This window comes from Primulina tabacum, chromosome 9 (genome assembly GCF_025594145.1).
Source record: "Primulina tabacum isolate GXHZ01 chromosome 9, ASM2559414v2, whole genome shotgun sequence".
Lineage (NCBI taxonomy): Eukaryota > Viridiplantae > Streptophyta > Magnoliopsida > Lamiales > Gesneriaceae > Primulina > Primulina tabacum.
In genome coordinates this window covers 743,651-758,916 of record NC_134558.1, presented here as the reverse complement: position 1 = coordinate 758,916, position 15,266 = coordinate 743,651, and the positions used below count along the sequence as shown (strand labels likewise).

Sequence of the window (15,266 nt, the reverse complement as noted above, 5' to 3'; positions counted from 1 at the left end):
CTTAAGCTATAATCGATTCACCTTTGGATTTTAGAAATAATTTGTCTTTTCAATCATATGCTAAACAAAAAAAATTCTCATTCAACGTGGAAGACTTGAACTCCCACCAAAAGAGAAATATGAACGCGGGAAGCAGATAAAACACAATTCATGTAAAACAAAACTTGTTTCCTCTGTTTATGGTTCTGATGGTGCAATACAAGTGCAAATACCAAATATCAACCAGAGATATGCACATCCCCCAACAGCACATGGTCGGGATATTTTCACATCCCAAACCCTAGGCAACAATTAAATATTCACTAGGAAAGCATTTCACAATGATATTCCGATGCTGTCCATTTCAACAGCTTCAACATGTCAAACAAAGGTGAGCAGCCAACAAGAAATGAGATGGGACTCCTTATGCACCAACGCTCTGCACAGTAGCTATCTCAGGGCATCAAACATTCTCAAATCATGTTTTTTCCGTCTGCCTCGGTGATGCGTTTTCTGCAGGGAGTTCTCACCCACCCTCTCCAAATTGGAAGAATTATCTGGAGTAACAAGGAAAACATAGTGTAACTATTGGTTCAATGAAACCTAATATACAACCACAAACCACCACTACAGTTTGAAATGTGTTACTTCCTCCCCGTACTTAACATCAAATACGGAATCAATAGCCATGTCGCAAATTTAAGACAAATGTCCAAAGATCTTAAGCTACAGCACTATACCCCCTCCCCCGACTTCCTATAACTCAGGAAAAGCGATGCAGATTGAAACAAATTCAATAACAAAACAAGACATAACAACATTACAAAATGCCAAAGGAAAAGGTAATTCAGCAGTGTACCAATCGGTTTCAGATGAAGATTTTGTATGCGATATCGAAAATACAACACTCAGGGTCCGAAGAGTAGGCTTGAGGCATATAGCTTTGATCCATGTTCATGGAGTAAGTTTGAGACATATAGCTTAGCTTAAATACGAAGAATGCACAACACTGTGGTTGATCAGAAACTAACAATCAGAATATGTACAATGCACAAAATGTCCCTCCACCATCACTCCAATTCTTAAATGTCACTTCCTCCAACTACATTTGCATCAAGATTTAGACAACTCGGATGTAGAAATAATGTTATAATATGCAGTTTCTCACGTTGATTAAATTGAATAGACAGGAAGTAGGCAGATTTAAGGAAAATTAGGAAAGGATAAAAATTGCAAGAACAAGCGACTCCAACTGCATATCGTACCTCCAAATTCTTTGCCCCAGAACAATATCCGCGGATCATCCTCTTCCTCTTCAACCTCGTCGCCATATCCAAGCTCTACATCACCTCGGTACCCCGGTTCACTCCCATATCCTGATTCATTCCCCAGACCATCAAAATTCCCAAATTGCCCATCCCTTTCTCCGACCACATTACCTTCTCTCTCTCTCCTAGAATTCCTCGCTACCTCGCTCACATCGGATGCCCAATTCATTTCCCCGCTTCCATTAACAAACAGCTCTCCGCTGGAATCTGTCCCCGCAGCCATCGGGAAGTCCGAGCAAGTTCCGTTGGCCGCGGACGCCCCAAGAGAGCAGCACCGCCTATCGGAGCTGCGACCCGAGACGGACCTCGACCCTCCACGGCGGCGACGCTTCCGCGCAAACCAGCGCTTGTGGGCGGCAGCAAGCGGCTTACCATCATCAAAAAGACTGAGCTTGGACATATCGAGAAGGGCGTCGACGGAAAAGGAAGTGGCTCGGTCGGAGCGGCAGGGACGCTTGCTGTGGGGGCCAGTTTTGGGTGAATCGCAATCCAACTTAAAGGGCCTCCAGCTCTGAAGGTGGAAGGTACAGGACTCCACGGCGCGACCGCGTGACATGATACTGCTCTACTTTGGGAGTCTCCCCCAACCAAGGGCAAACAATTGATTAAATAACTATTATTTATTTGGTATAATACTGAGAAAGATTATACGACAACAAAATAACACTGAATAGATTTTACGAGACGATTTAACGAATTTTATTATAGGACAACAAAATAACACTGAGTAGATTTTTTATGAGACGATCTAACGAATTTTAAATTCGTATTCAATCTCAAAATGGTTTGTAAAATAATTATCTAAAATTACAAGCAGATATATTAATAAAATCTCATTATATAGTTGTTTAATTTTTTTTTTGTTTCATCTATAGCTTTTCTCATTGAACCATATACGCAAATAAATTATATTCATATTATACAATAAAATTAATTCGATTAGTTTATATAGTAAATATTTTTAAATATTTTTATTACTTGTTTTTATAAATATATATGTACAATAAATTTTATTTTTAAAATTAATTCAAACAATTTATTTTAAAAATCAAATCTATGTTCGTTGGATAAAAAACACTCTTTAACACAATAATTTATTAATTTATCGATTAATTAATATTTCTTTAAATTAATAAAATATTAAGGTCCAACCATTAATAATTTATAGTAGATCAGAGAAACAAATCCTGAATCTTATTGGAGACAAAAAAATCAAATAAATATTTTGTTCATATAGTATAGGTAGAGATATAAAATAGAACTGGGGACAATATTAAGAGGAAACGTACCCACTATTTGAATCTCAAGTGTTTCAAATCCTCAAATAAGATTATCACCTTTGTTTCGACAATGGCCTACATTTTCAAGCAAACAAGGGCAGCTAAAAATTACCTTTTTAAATTGATAAATTTAAGCTGAGCGGGTAATGCTACCGGCAGGCCAAAATGCTTAAAAGATAAAACCCCTTTCATCTACCTATATCATACCAAGAAAACATGAGGGGACGCTTCTTTCTCCACACACTGGTTCAGATCTCCAAACGAAAAGAGTAACTTCCAACATATTAAATATATAAATGCTGACGGAGTAGAGTCCTGTAATTGCCATATTGAATGTCCGTGGGAGGATGTAGTTTGAAAACATAGGAGACTGGCTTTGAAACCAACAGCGGCCTTTTGACAGTCACCACATCAAACAACTCCCCAAAGCTTGATTCATCAAATGGAAATGAATCTTCAAGAAAGAAGAAACTATCCCTTGCTATTGGTTCCACCTGATATATAGAGAGCTCCAAGATATGAAAGTCCATTGCAAGCAAAAGTAAACCAAATATATATCAGCACTATTTTTGGCAAAAGAGCATACAACTTGAATCCCTTTTGTAGAACAGTTAAGAAGTTCAAACCAAGTCGCTAACATAGAAAATTGCGCCTAAGATCCTAAGTGCTCCATTCTGTCCAATTAGCTTAAATTTTGTCAGATCACTCATAGATATTAGAACTCACCTATCTTCCCCAAAAATTACCAATGATCGTGTGGATAGTTTTGACTAAATTAATCCTTTTTGTTTCGATGTCACACATTGGCATGTGCTCGACATGATATTTTTATTCAGAGGAAAACAATAAGTTGAGAGGTGGTCCTTGCAAATCCGCATGGTAGGAAAAAAGAATAATAAAAAGTGGACTACTGCTTTTCGCTTGTGTATTTGATTTAAACTGCCGCAAATAACAAAATCACATGTATAAGTTTTAGAGATGTTCCAATAACGTCCCCCAATCCCATTTCATGATTCTCAAATGTTATCCGTGTAGATTCAACTTAAACAATAAACATCAGCAACAGACATGCGAACACCATTCTACATTGATACTGTCTTAGTTAAGAGAATGTGCTCAACAGGAAAGAAAAATAAAATATTATAATTATTTGTTTATCAAAGGATAGCTTCAAAATAGAATAGACAGACTTCTTCCAATACCTGTATTTGTGAGAATCGAATATTGTTCATAGTAAGGATTACTTGGACTTCATGTAGAGCATCTGCCAATAACCGGATTGCCATATAAATGAAGAAATTTTGCATCAAATGTTTTTGTTCATCCCCATATTCACTATCAATTATAGGAAACCATAACACACATTTGACTTCATTCCAAGGGACTTCACTATGCCCTGCTTTGAAAAGGATAGTCTCATATGGGTGGCTAAGTCCACACAAAATGTTGGTCACCTTCAGAGATGGATGTAGAATGGAAGGATTTGTCTCAGATGTCGTGGAAATTACACGGGAAGCATCAATATACTGACAAATATAAGAAGAAAAATGAAGATCTATATCATCCAAAACTAGAAGGTATCCTTCTGAAGAGGAAGGAAAATATCGCATGAGAGATTCCATATCACTGCCTTCATCCTCTTGGCAGTAAGAACCTGATTCATGATCTGATATGGCTAATGAATCTGAATCATGAGAAAAGTAACAAGAACCTCCATTGCGGCATCCCTGCAAACACATCATAATCAGTCAAATTTTACACAAGGGTGAAATAGAGAAGTAATCAAGAGTTGGATAGCAGTAATGATCATCTGGAGAAATATGGAAGGATAGGAAATGCAATTTATTTCATAAGCCGAACTTCTGATTTCGAGCTTCTCAACAGGGGATCTGAAATTAGAAAGGAACTGTCGAATATCAGATAACTATTCTAATTATTAGTTGTGATAGGATCTTATCCATATTTATCTCCTCTTTGAATTTAGATTAGACTACATTTGGGAGTTTGTTAGCATGGGAAACTCTACAAGTATGCTCTGTATCTCTTGGTTTTTTATTAGAATAAAGGATCAGATTTTCTTTTCAGCCCTTTGTTCCTATATCATGACGGAAACATCAGACAATTAAACAGACCTGGAAAATCATCCTTTACTTTCTCAACTAACACAAGTTACCCATTTTGTAGCTCAAAAGGGCCAAAACTACTATCAACATCAAGTTCACAGTTTTAAATATCTGAAACCACTATGTACGGTCAATTTTTTAAAATTCAAATATTAACTTCAGAATATAGGTAGCATTGGTAGAACGAACAGAAATAAACAGCATCCAGGGAAGAAGATAAACAATCATTTAGAAAACTCAGTATCAAGCGTCCTGCATTCTGCAGATAACCCACATCCAAATTTTGACCACATTGTTCTCATATGATGCACCGATGAATGATAGAAAAAAAAATCAAATCAAATCATAAGCACGACTCAGTAAATTTTCAGGGTGCTGTTGCAGTCAAAATAGTCTTGCAAAATTTCACCAAACTGTAACATAAAACAAATAATAATGTTTCATCAAGGGTAAATTTAAGAGAAAAAACATATACCTGCAAAGAGAAAAAGAATTTGCAAACAGGTTTCTTTGCTTGGAGTGAATGAGAAAACAAACAATGGCTACCCCTGTTGCACAAACCACTGGCGAAAAATCTACACAACGATACACCCCTATCAACATAACGTTCATTCCCATAAGAAGATATTTTCTGTTCGCTTGATGGATCCTGGGTAAGCTGGATTCTCATCTATTTCACATGACAATGAGAGGTTGAGTAAGGACAAACATCCAGTGGTAAGCAGATTCTATCTATTCACATGAAAAAAGACAAAGTTGAACAAAAACCTTGAAAACCAAAATTGTGATGCCTCTTACCTCTTTGACAATAGATGCAAATATTCTCGCCACAATATCTGTTTGAAAGTCCTTGGAACCAACAAAGGGTACAGCAGTACACATCCGCGATTCACCATCAAGATCAACGTGTTCATCATCAAAATCTAAAGCATCGATATCGTCACTTTGCTTGCACTTAAGATGACAAGTATGACGAAAGTCATATGGTTCATAATAAGGGGGTAGATTGTTTGATATAACCAACACCATCGGCCGAAACCGATGCAAAGAATTAAGGATTTCTTCATCTGCAAATTATGATGTTCAAGATGAAGTAAACAAAAACTACTATAAATAAAAAGATCAAATGAGCTTATACATGTTTCTGTAACTTGTTGAAGCGCAGGTTTGACAAGATTGTGAAATGAGCACCATTCTTCCTCCATCTTTGATATCGAAATTGTTTTATCCTCAACCTCATCAATCTTCCAGATATTTTTTACCTGATCAAGCCGGCATTTGTCCTAGAGAAAAGAACAACATGCAGGTTACATCATTGTGATTTGTGAATGAAAACATCATATGCTCGACATTAAAGATTTCCATGCCTCTATTTGTTGAGAGAGAGAGAGAGAGAAAGGGAATATTCTATGAATCAGGTATAATGTACCTTGAAGACACGTTGCCAAAACTCGTAAGCACATAAGTTTCCCATGCACAGCGCCTCTTTTTTACCTAGCCCGATATTCTTATTGTCCCCATTATAATAATTACAAGTGTACTCCAGGAACTGACAAAAGTGTGATCTTATTAAATCTGGAATTTTTTAATAAATAAGGGACAAGAAAAAACTGCTAAAAGATAATACCCGATGTTCCCGACCGAAAGGATGAAGAATTGGTAAAGGTTGTAGGTCCATCAATATACCCAATAGAATGCCTTCCCGTAGCATTCCTTTGGAGCCAAACTTGAGAATGAGGACAGAAGCATCAAAAGATAAAGAGAAACTGGCAAGCAATCTTCCATAAAATGTAGGCTCATGACGGCCCCTAGAAGCCTTTTCCAAAGCATGCATGTGAACGAGTAAATCCAGGGCATCGTCAATAACATCGCGGTCTGGAGGATCCATAGCCTTCTGCAACAGTGCTATAGTAAAGAAATAAAAGTCAAGATTCCCCACTCATCAAGTTCCTGAAGGAGATTGTCAGGAACTTAAGTGTATTGGACCTGTACATCTAGTCAGTCAAGATGATGGTTTTGCCATGGGCCTAAATAAATTGGATCGAGATCATAATGTAACTATAAACTATGAAGAGAATTCTAGAGGAAATGCCTTGGGAAGAGGGAAAGGGATATATCATAGGTGGAAATTGGTTAGAATTAAGCCTTTACTTATTTTTCATTGTTGAAAATTTTACTAGCCAAGGTTAGGGAAGAATGAGGCTGCTAGTTAAGGTAATGAACACAAATAGAGTAAAGGCCTTTCAAATAATCGAAGAAAAATTTGTGATGTCTGATGTATTATGTAATTTTTTGGGGAATTTAGGAGCTGGGTTGAAATAAAATGGGCCAAGGTCATAATGTGACTATGAAGAGAATTCTAGAGGGAATGCCTTGGGCAAGAGGGCAAGGGAAATATAATAGGTGAAAGTTGGCTAGAGTTGAGCACTTTGTTATTTTTCATTGTTGAGAGTTTACTAGCTAAGGCTAGGGGAGAGTGAGAGCACTTGTGCAGAGATTAATTCTAGTTTAACATACCATTCCCATATATGAAATTATATATTACAGCATCAGTTATTATATTTCATCTTGATTGTTTTTTTTTTTTTTGGGTTAAGAATTTGATAGTTAAATTGTGGTTGTCGTACAGGCAAGAAACAAGCATGTTCCCAGACAGCCAAATGGCTGCTATGGACGATATGATCGAGCACAACATTCAACAAAATAAACAAGGTGTGTCGTTAAAAGAAGGGGAATGGTGTTAATGAAACCTTGATAACAAAATGGACTGGAGTCATCAAAAAGTTTAAGATAAAATAAAACTAGAATAACTTTTGCTGTTGATGAACACTTGATAACAGAATGGACTTGAGTCATCAAATAGTTTGAGATAAAATAAAATTAGAATAACTTTTGCTGCTATATTAGGTAGGTGATCTTTGATATGATGTAATTGTAAAGAGGATTGCGACGCCCGACCCAAATGTCAGCAAAGATTGAAGCATGAAGTAGGACTTCAATGGAATAAGTACTAGTTCAGTTGACAAGTAGTACTTTGCACAAACTGGTAACTAATGACAGGCTGAGAAAAGCAACACCGCAAAATTTCAAGATTCTTATTTTCATGCAAAAAAATAACTTTTCTCAGAGATGTTCATTAACATGCAACATGCATTTTCAGCAGACGGATCAAATCACTTTCAAATGAATAAAAAAGAGTATCCCAAATGAAAATTAATTGTATTACCATCTAGCAGAGCGTGTATAAAACAGATATTAAGGTTCCAGACGAGTAAAGTTTTAAGTTAGTCAACCAATTTAAGTCAACACATTCATCTTAAGCAATCTCATCTACAACTCTGGTCGAAGAAATGGCGATAAAAGCTCAATACTTATATAGAGAGTTCAATGTAGAACCTTTAGGATCATTAATGGATTTTGATTCAGCACAGCATATAAGAAGCACTTGTTGTCGTAGTGATAACTTCAGTATCGCAGGGGACTCAAAATCATCCAATTGACCATAGAATGACCCTGTCACCAAGCGGTACACATGGCCATCACAAGTCCGACCAGTTCTTCCCTTACGCTGATCAGCCTGTAACATTTAATTAACAATCTCATGTACTGTGATTAAAAACCAACCACAATTCATGCAATACCTGTGATTTAGAAACCCAGACAAGCTCCGCTGAGTCTGTCTTCCGATTATTATCCCAGAAAACTTGCAGGGAACGACAGGAATCTATGACATATCCGACTTTCGGTATTGTAACGGAAGATTCTGCCATATTTGTGGCCAGCATTATCTGCATTGATCATGATGGTTTAGCTCAATGACATAAAATCCATTGTATTTAAGTTTTAAAAAGTCTGCTGGATATATCAAGTGGCCTATCTATTTAACATCATCCACCATCCTATTCATATGATCCAGGACAAAAATAAAGGGTCGAAAAGATCATGTTACCTTGCGATGTGACTTCCAGATTCGCATTGCTTTGAGAGCTTGTTCCGTGTCAACACTACGATGCAAAATGTGGACCTTGAAAAGGTCACTGAAGGGCTTTAAGATGAACCACTGTTGTTCTAGTGCATAGTACGTTGGAAGAAAGACCAAAATACTCTTCTCTATATCTGCCTCATTATTGTGAATTTGCAATACCAAGTTGTGTATTAGCTTGTGCACTTCAGGCTTCAAATCAGCCATGGCCATCATTGGACTTGATCCAGAGCAGTATTCCAACGAAAGATTCTCAGATTTCATTCCAAGAAGTTCCATAATCTGTTAGACGGACAGTTTATATCGCTGGAATCATACAGATAACAAGAACTAGATAGAAATTCAAAAGGCCGAAGTCTGAGGTATTCATTCTTCATACATTCAGAACAAACTTGATTTTTGCAACAGAAAACTCAATTACAATAACATAGTTGAATGACTTAAACATATTCAAAACTGTTATTTATAGGGTTGTCCAGCGCAAGTATGCTACAACATCGGAAATTTCGTTCACTGTTAAGTCTGGAAATGATATGGAAGGATGCCATTTAGATTAAAAAGAAAGAGTCGCTTATCATTGAGTTATAAGAGGGCACGATGGAACCATCAACCAATTATGTGGACTGTGGACACATCACACATGGAATTTGAATTGAGTCGAAGTGCATAACATCCAATTCATTATAGAAAAAAGATTCTAGGTTGTTTAAAGCAACTGATCATCTATAAATGTGCGAATATAGAAATGGAACTCCACAGCTTCAAGAATAAAATGAGATACTACAGCACAAGTTATCTATTTTCAAGTTACTGCATAAAAACATACATGAATGTTTCTCCATCAACAGTGTTATACTTATCCTACAAAAAAATGAGTTGTTGAACAAATAAAAAAGATTAATTATTGAACCTAACTGCGCCTTGGTGCAATGGCAAAAAATAAACTCCAATCTTCTGAGTTTTTTCATTTTAAATTTTTGAACCTTGTAAATATCAGCAAGTTGACTGTCAAAAAAAAAAATCAGTGAGTTATTTGTGTGGTTTTAAGGCATGTGAGACAATTTTAAAAGAGAAGAGAGAAGTGTTTTTAACATGTTACTCATAAGCCTATGCTTCACGAGACAACAACACACTGTGTCACTGACAGGTAATCTAATGAGTACTTCAAAACGCAATACCTGCTCAAGGTAGGACACTTTATGCTGAAACATGGTGACCTTCCCAGATCCTGGAGGAATTGCCAACACTTCTACTCTTTCACCCCTACCAAGATCCCTGAAGTATTCTCGATATCGTGAAATATCAGCGGTAGCAGACATCAAAACCAACCTAGAACATCATGAATCTGCTCAGACTCTCAAGCTAGAGTCAGTTAAATAATGATATGTTCATGTGCCACGTGATAGTCTTACAGGAATTGCATGAATTCGGTCTAAAATATTAACCTTAAGTCACTGTTTTTAAGCAAAAACTGTTTAACACAAACAAGAACGAGATCAGACTCCACAGATCTTTCATGGACTTCATCAAGAATTATGACTTTGTACTTGAGTGCTTTCAGTCCCTTCTCCAGCATTTCATCCAGCAAAACCCCAGCAGTTTTGAAGATTATCTTAGACCTGACAATCACACGAGGCAGTGAAATTATAATCACAGCCATTATAATAGATGGCCACAAAAATTACTTTAAAAAAACATAACAAAATTAAATTAGAATTCAATATGAAGTCAAAATTATTGAGCCAGAGGCTGGAGCTACATAACAGGAATCAAAGGATGACAAACGATTCGTATTGAATTGATGTTCTAATTGTAGCTATGTGCACCAAATCATATTAAAAAGAAAAAAACTATATATCAATATATTCTTCCCCTTAAAACCAAAGAGATTCATGTTATCGGTGATGTAAATTACTTATTCATCTGAAAACCTGCTAATTGATGAGTTTCTAGTTCACCTACAGATCAGCAACCTGAACGCTGAGCAGGAAAAAAGTCATTGAATGGTATTTTCAATACAGCCATAAGGATAAAAACTGTGGGATAAATGATGAGACAGGTACCAAGATCATACAGATTATCTTGGACATTCAGTGTCAGATTATTCTGGGAGCAGTTTCTTGAAAACTAGCTTCAGAGATGCTCAATACCAATCATATTCATACAGGAATAAGCAGGGTATGAACAATGTTGACAATACAGTCAGATTCTTTCAGGTCTTCTCGAAACAATGAGGAAAAGGGACTATAGCAAATTCAACATCAATATTGATCATTCTGACAAGTTGTGTTGCAAACACACATGATATATACTGTTAGGGGTTCTGGGTCTAACAAGAATATGACTTGTAAATATATATCTAGACAAGTGACATCATGAGGATATCAACTTGCAAATGGTTCGGGTCAACAAAATTTTAAGCTCTTAGTTGAAAGCCATATCTTATTGTATAAATTATACATTAATGTGCATGACCAGCCACGGATTTTATTTTGAACACAATCACAAGATTTTTCATGCTTGAAAACATGAATCTCTTGCTGGAAGAAAGCTCGAAACTTGGCATCAAAATATCATTATTGAGACATTTCTTGATGGGAGTTTCATGACAGAAAGTAGGAGAGCAGCTCACTTGACAAGTGACATATGCACCACCTTTCTCGCAAATTTATGCGCTAGCCACAGTTTTTCCCCCTTGTTTGGGGTGTGGGGAGTGGGGGATGAATGTGGTGATGTGTGGATTGAAATTAGTTAGGCTGACACGTTCCACCAACCTAGCTGAGAAGACCCTGGAGTGACCAATGTGGAACCCTATTTCCCCACCTACTTCACAATTACGAGCCCTTGCCACCATTCTAGCAACAGCTACAACAGCAAATCTCCTTGGTTGAGTACAAAGTATGGGCTCCATATTTGCTTCCAGCAAGAACTGCGGGACTTGTGAACTCTTACCTTAAATTGTAACAATAATTTGGGCAATAAAACATTAGATTCCCTTACCGACAAATCATAATAAATTTTCCATAAAGATGGCAGCCAAGGGAATCAATTTATCAACAAGCATACAATACAATTCATGGGATTGGGAACAGCGTCAAGTAAATCTTGAAATTAAAAATATATTGAACGTCTGGTTAAAGTTTTATTCACGAGGAAGGCATGCAGAGTTTTGGTCTATCCTTCGACAATTCAAACAATCATATAATTGTAGTAAGTAGTCATACACTAACACGCTAGTCAAAGTGCTGAAACATAATCGGCTCGAAAAAGAAACCAAAAACGAGAATCAGTCATGTATTCCTCTGAACTTTCAGGTGCAATAATGCTCACAAAAGACGGACGAAATAAAAGATGGATGAAATAATTACCGCAACCGGTTTCCCCAACTATGAGAGTGACACGATTCTCCATAATCTTGTCGATTATTTTGCTTCTCAAAGCCATGATCGGAAGACCAGAAAAATTATCGTCCGTAGAAGAACATGCAGACGAGAACGTTGGAGATGACGTCATTACGCCGTTCCTAAAGTCACAATGGAAGTAGGGCGGAGACGTTTGGTCTACCGTCCTTTGCTTTGCTGCACAGCGGAAGGAAGGAACCCCAGTCTTTTTGTACGGGCGTCAACTCACCCCTTTCACCCATATATTTTTATGAATAAAGGATATTTTATTAAAAACAATTTATATTTTATGAATAAATTATCTTATTTTATAAATAAATTATTAAAATATTTGAGAAAAATTATTAGAAGAAATTTTAAAATCTTTTATTTTTAGAGGTAATTGAATGGAAGAAGCTGTAATAAAAACAATATTAATTTCGTCCTTAATTTGTATATGAACATCATGTTTAATCTGATTTGATTGACATAGTAATTTTATCTATGTGATCTTTTAGAGAAATAATTTCTTCTCCTATTATTGTAATATACAGATTTGTATAATTTTGTTTCTCAAGTATTTATTTATATGTTTAATAGTTATCTGTAACATATCTATGATATTATTAATTATTAAAAACAATTTATAAACTTTTATATTTTATAAATTATCTTTTATTAAAAATAATAATAATGATGATGACGACGAAGATGGAATAACCTGAGATTAGATGGTACCATTGGCATATGATAGTTTATGTTATGATCTAACACAACGATATTATATAATGAATGATCTAAGTAGAAACAGTACTATTCAAAATAGTATGATTGAATAATATAATATACAAAAAAATTTAAATTTGTTAAACTAATGGACTATTCCTAAAATAGAACCTAAAATGGTTTGTAAAGTAGAAACATTCGAAAAAATTGTTCTAAAACAAATTGTAAAAACTACAATATCATCGCATCTCTTCATAATAAGAATATGGTTATTTATTTAATAAATGGAAAATGAATTTTACCATTTAAACATTTCATAAGTTTTTGCATATTGGTTTAATTCAAATTGCATTCAGACATTTGACTCTTGAAAGTTTACCAGAAAGCTTAATAGCATCTTTAAGAGATGATGTTGGGGATCGATGTAGAGTTTAGAGGGGGGTGAATAAACTCTTTCCTTTACCGATAGATTTTGCAAAGGGTGCTAGAATCCTGTTAGAGATTTTAGATGTTCTTGTTCAAGATTATGTCCAGCATATCACAATAATAAGTGCGAAAACAATCCGATATAGTAGGGTGAAAAATAGTAATAGCAGTAGGCAATACAACAGTAGTTGTTTCTGGAAGTTCGAAGATAAAATCTTCTACGTCTCCCCTTCTTCTGTTTCCAGATGATATCACTAAAAGACTTTGGATTTTACAGTACAACACTCGTACACACCCACTTCAGCAGGACTTATCCTTTGCCTATTGAAACTCTTAGTAACTCAACACAATATGATTCAATATGACAAGGTTCTGGAAAAGACTCTTTTCCAGTTTACAAACTCTTCTACAAAAGAATATCGTAGGGTGTTTTACTAGAAGAGATGAAGAAACAGCAGTACAAAATGATCTCAAAGATCAGCTGTAAGATTTTAAGCGTGTACTGCTTTTCTACAACTTGAGCTTGAAGATAACGATTGGTTCGCGGTTTGCTCAAAAATAACGTTGGATAGATAGTATGTTTCTTGATAAAGAATCAGCGTTGTATTCATCAAATGGGTTCGTTCCATATATATAGATAACTTGAATCCAACGTCTATAATCAAAACGGCTTCTTTGATTTCTGATAGAAACAACTTTATTGCCAAAAATAGTTCCTGCAAAAAGGCTTCAGAACAATCAGTCTTGTTTCATACTAAAATAGGTAATGCGTATTAAATGACTTTGTTCAGCATTAATGAAGCATTTAATACTCGTACTTGATAAAGTAACGGTAACATTTAATATATGTAGGATAGGTTCTGTTTCTAGTAGTGAGTCAAGTTCTGCTTCTGTTTTCTAAACTGATAAGTACTCGAAGAGTACTGCTTAGTTAAGGCGACAAGAGAACTTCTGTTTTTATAAAGTCTTCTAGTTTCACTTAACGAGATCTACTGGTTTTGACTATCATCACCGCAATTAAATTAAGTCTATCAATTTCTCCCTTTGCGGTGATGTCAAAACCTAGAAGTGAGTAAGAATAAGAAAATAGTTAAATCACAAAAGATAACAATTATAAACTAAAGGGTAAGTAAACAGTAAATCAGAGTTAAAAGATTAATCATCAGTTTCAATGTCTCTGAAAAGTGCATCATCATCATCCTGAGGTCCCTGGCTTCTAAGGGATGATTCTGCTAGATGATATCTTTCCGATCTACCTTCCTCTGTTCTTACTTCTGTTCTGCTTACTGCTTCCCCCTTTTTGGCGTCAAGGCGAGTTAGCACTTCATCCATGCGGCCTGACAGACTGATAATGCTATCATTCATCATTTCCAAAAATGAGACTTGATTGGGATTCAATCTTGGTGTCAATGGATTCCAGTTTCAAATCAGTAGCCTCCATTTTAGTCGAAATTGATTGAAGAGATGACTCATGATCAGAGACTGTTCTAGAACATCGGATTGTCCAAGAACTATGTTGACGTGACTGGTCAAAACATTCTTCCTGAAGAGTTCAGATTCAACCTCAAGCTTAGCTAACGATTCTGCCGTTTTAAGGACATTACTCGTTATGCGATCTTGGAAGAATTTGGTAGCGTCAACTTCGCCAGCATGTTCAAAAGACATCTTTTTTATGATCTCGGAGATTCTTTCAATGTTCCGTTTAAGCGAATCAATCTCAAATTCAAGATCAAAATGTTCTTCATCGGAGGATGGACTTTTAGCAAGCATGCGCGCAGATATTTCAGCTAGATGCACAACGTGAGCAATCTGAGTAGGTGACTCTGTAGAAAGAACAGCTAATGCAGTAGAGGTAGTGGGATATGATGGACCAGTAGAGACAGCAGTAATCTGTTGAGTAGAGGATCTATCAGCAGCAGAGGTCCCCGGAAATTGTCTTTCTTCTGGTTGCATGGCTTCGATGGCCTACGTCTGTTCAACAACTGTATTTTGATCAGTCAAGATAGCTACCATTTCTCTTCGATGGTCAGAAGAGAAGATTT

At 36.0% G+C, this 15,266-nt stretch overlaps 2 protein-coding genes across 5 annotated transcripts; both read right to left on the bottom strand.

Annotated features, from left to right (window-relative positions):
- Window positions 1–131: 131 nt before the first annotated feature.
- Window positions 132–1,920, bottom strand: LOC142556642 (uncharacterized). The gene is made up of 2 exons (XM_075668122.1): window positions 1,245–1,920; window positions 132–536 (listed from the first exon to the last, which is right to left on the bottom strand). The coding sequence occupies exons 1-2, from the start codon at window positions 1,861–1,863 to the stop codon at window positions 430–432; spliced, it is 726 nt and encodes a 241-aa protein (XP_075524237.1). The 5' UTR covers window positions 1,864–1,920; the 3' UTR covers window positions 132–429.
- Window positions 1,921–2,580: 660 nt separating this feature from the next.
- On the bottom strand, window positions 2,581–12,304 carry LOC142556511 (DExH-box ATP-dependent RNA helicase DExH8). 4 transcript variants are annotated; one of them, XM_075667964.1, is made up of 14 exons: window positions 12,061–12,304; window positions 11,467–11,644; window positions 10,138–10,311; window positions 9,871–10,021; window positions 8,660–8,974; window positions 8,352–8,498; window positions 8,107–8,287; window positions 6,338–6,615; window positions 6,140–6,259; window positions 5,849–5,993; window positions 5,509–5,777; window positions 5,186–5,380; window positions 3,790–4,314; window positions 2,581–3,081 (listed from the first exon to the last, which is right to left on the bottom strand). In XM_075667964.1, the coding sequence occupies exons 1-14, from the start codon at window positions 12,203–12,205 to the stop codon at window positions 2,872–2,874; spliced, it is 3,033 nt and encodes a 1,010-aa protein (XP_075524079.1). In that variant the 5' UTR covers window positions 12,206–12,304; the 3' UTR covers window positions 2,581–2,871. The 4 variants fall into 4 exon arrangements, with proteins under 4 accessions (XP_075524079.1, XP_075524082.1, XP_075524080.1 ...); XM_075667967.1 differs by lacking the exon at window positions 11,467–11,644 and having other exon boundaries at window positions 12,061–12,185; XM_075667965.1 differs by lacking the exon at window positions 12,061–12,304 and having other exon boundaries at window positions 11,325–11,605.
- Between the last annotated feature and the right edge of the window lie 2,962 nt (window positions 12,305–15,266).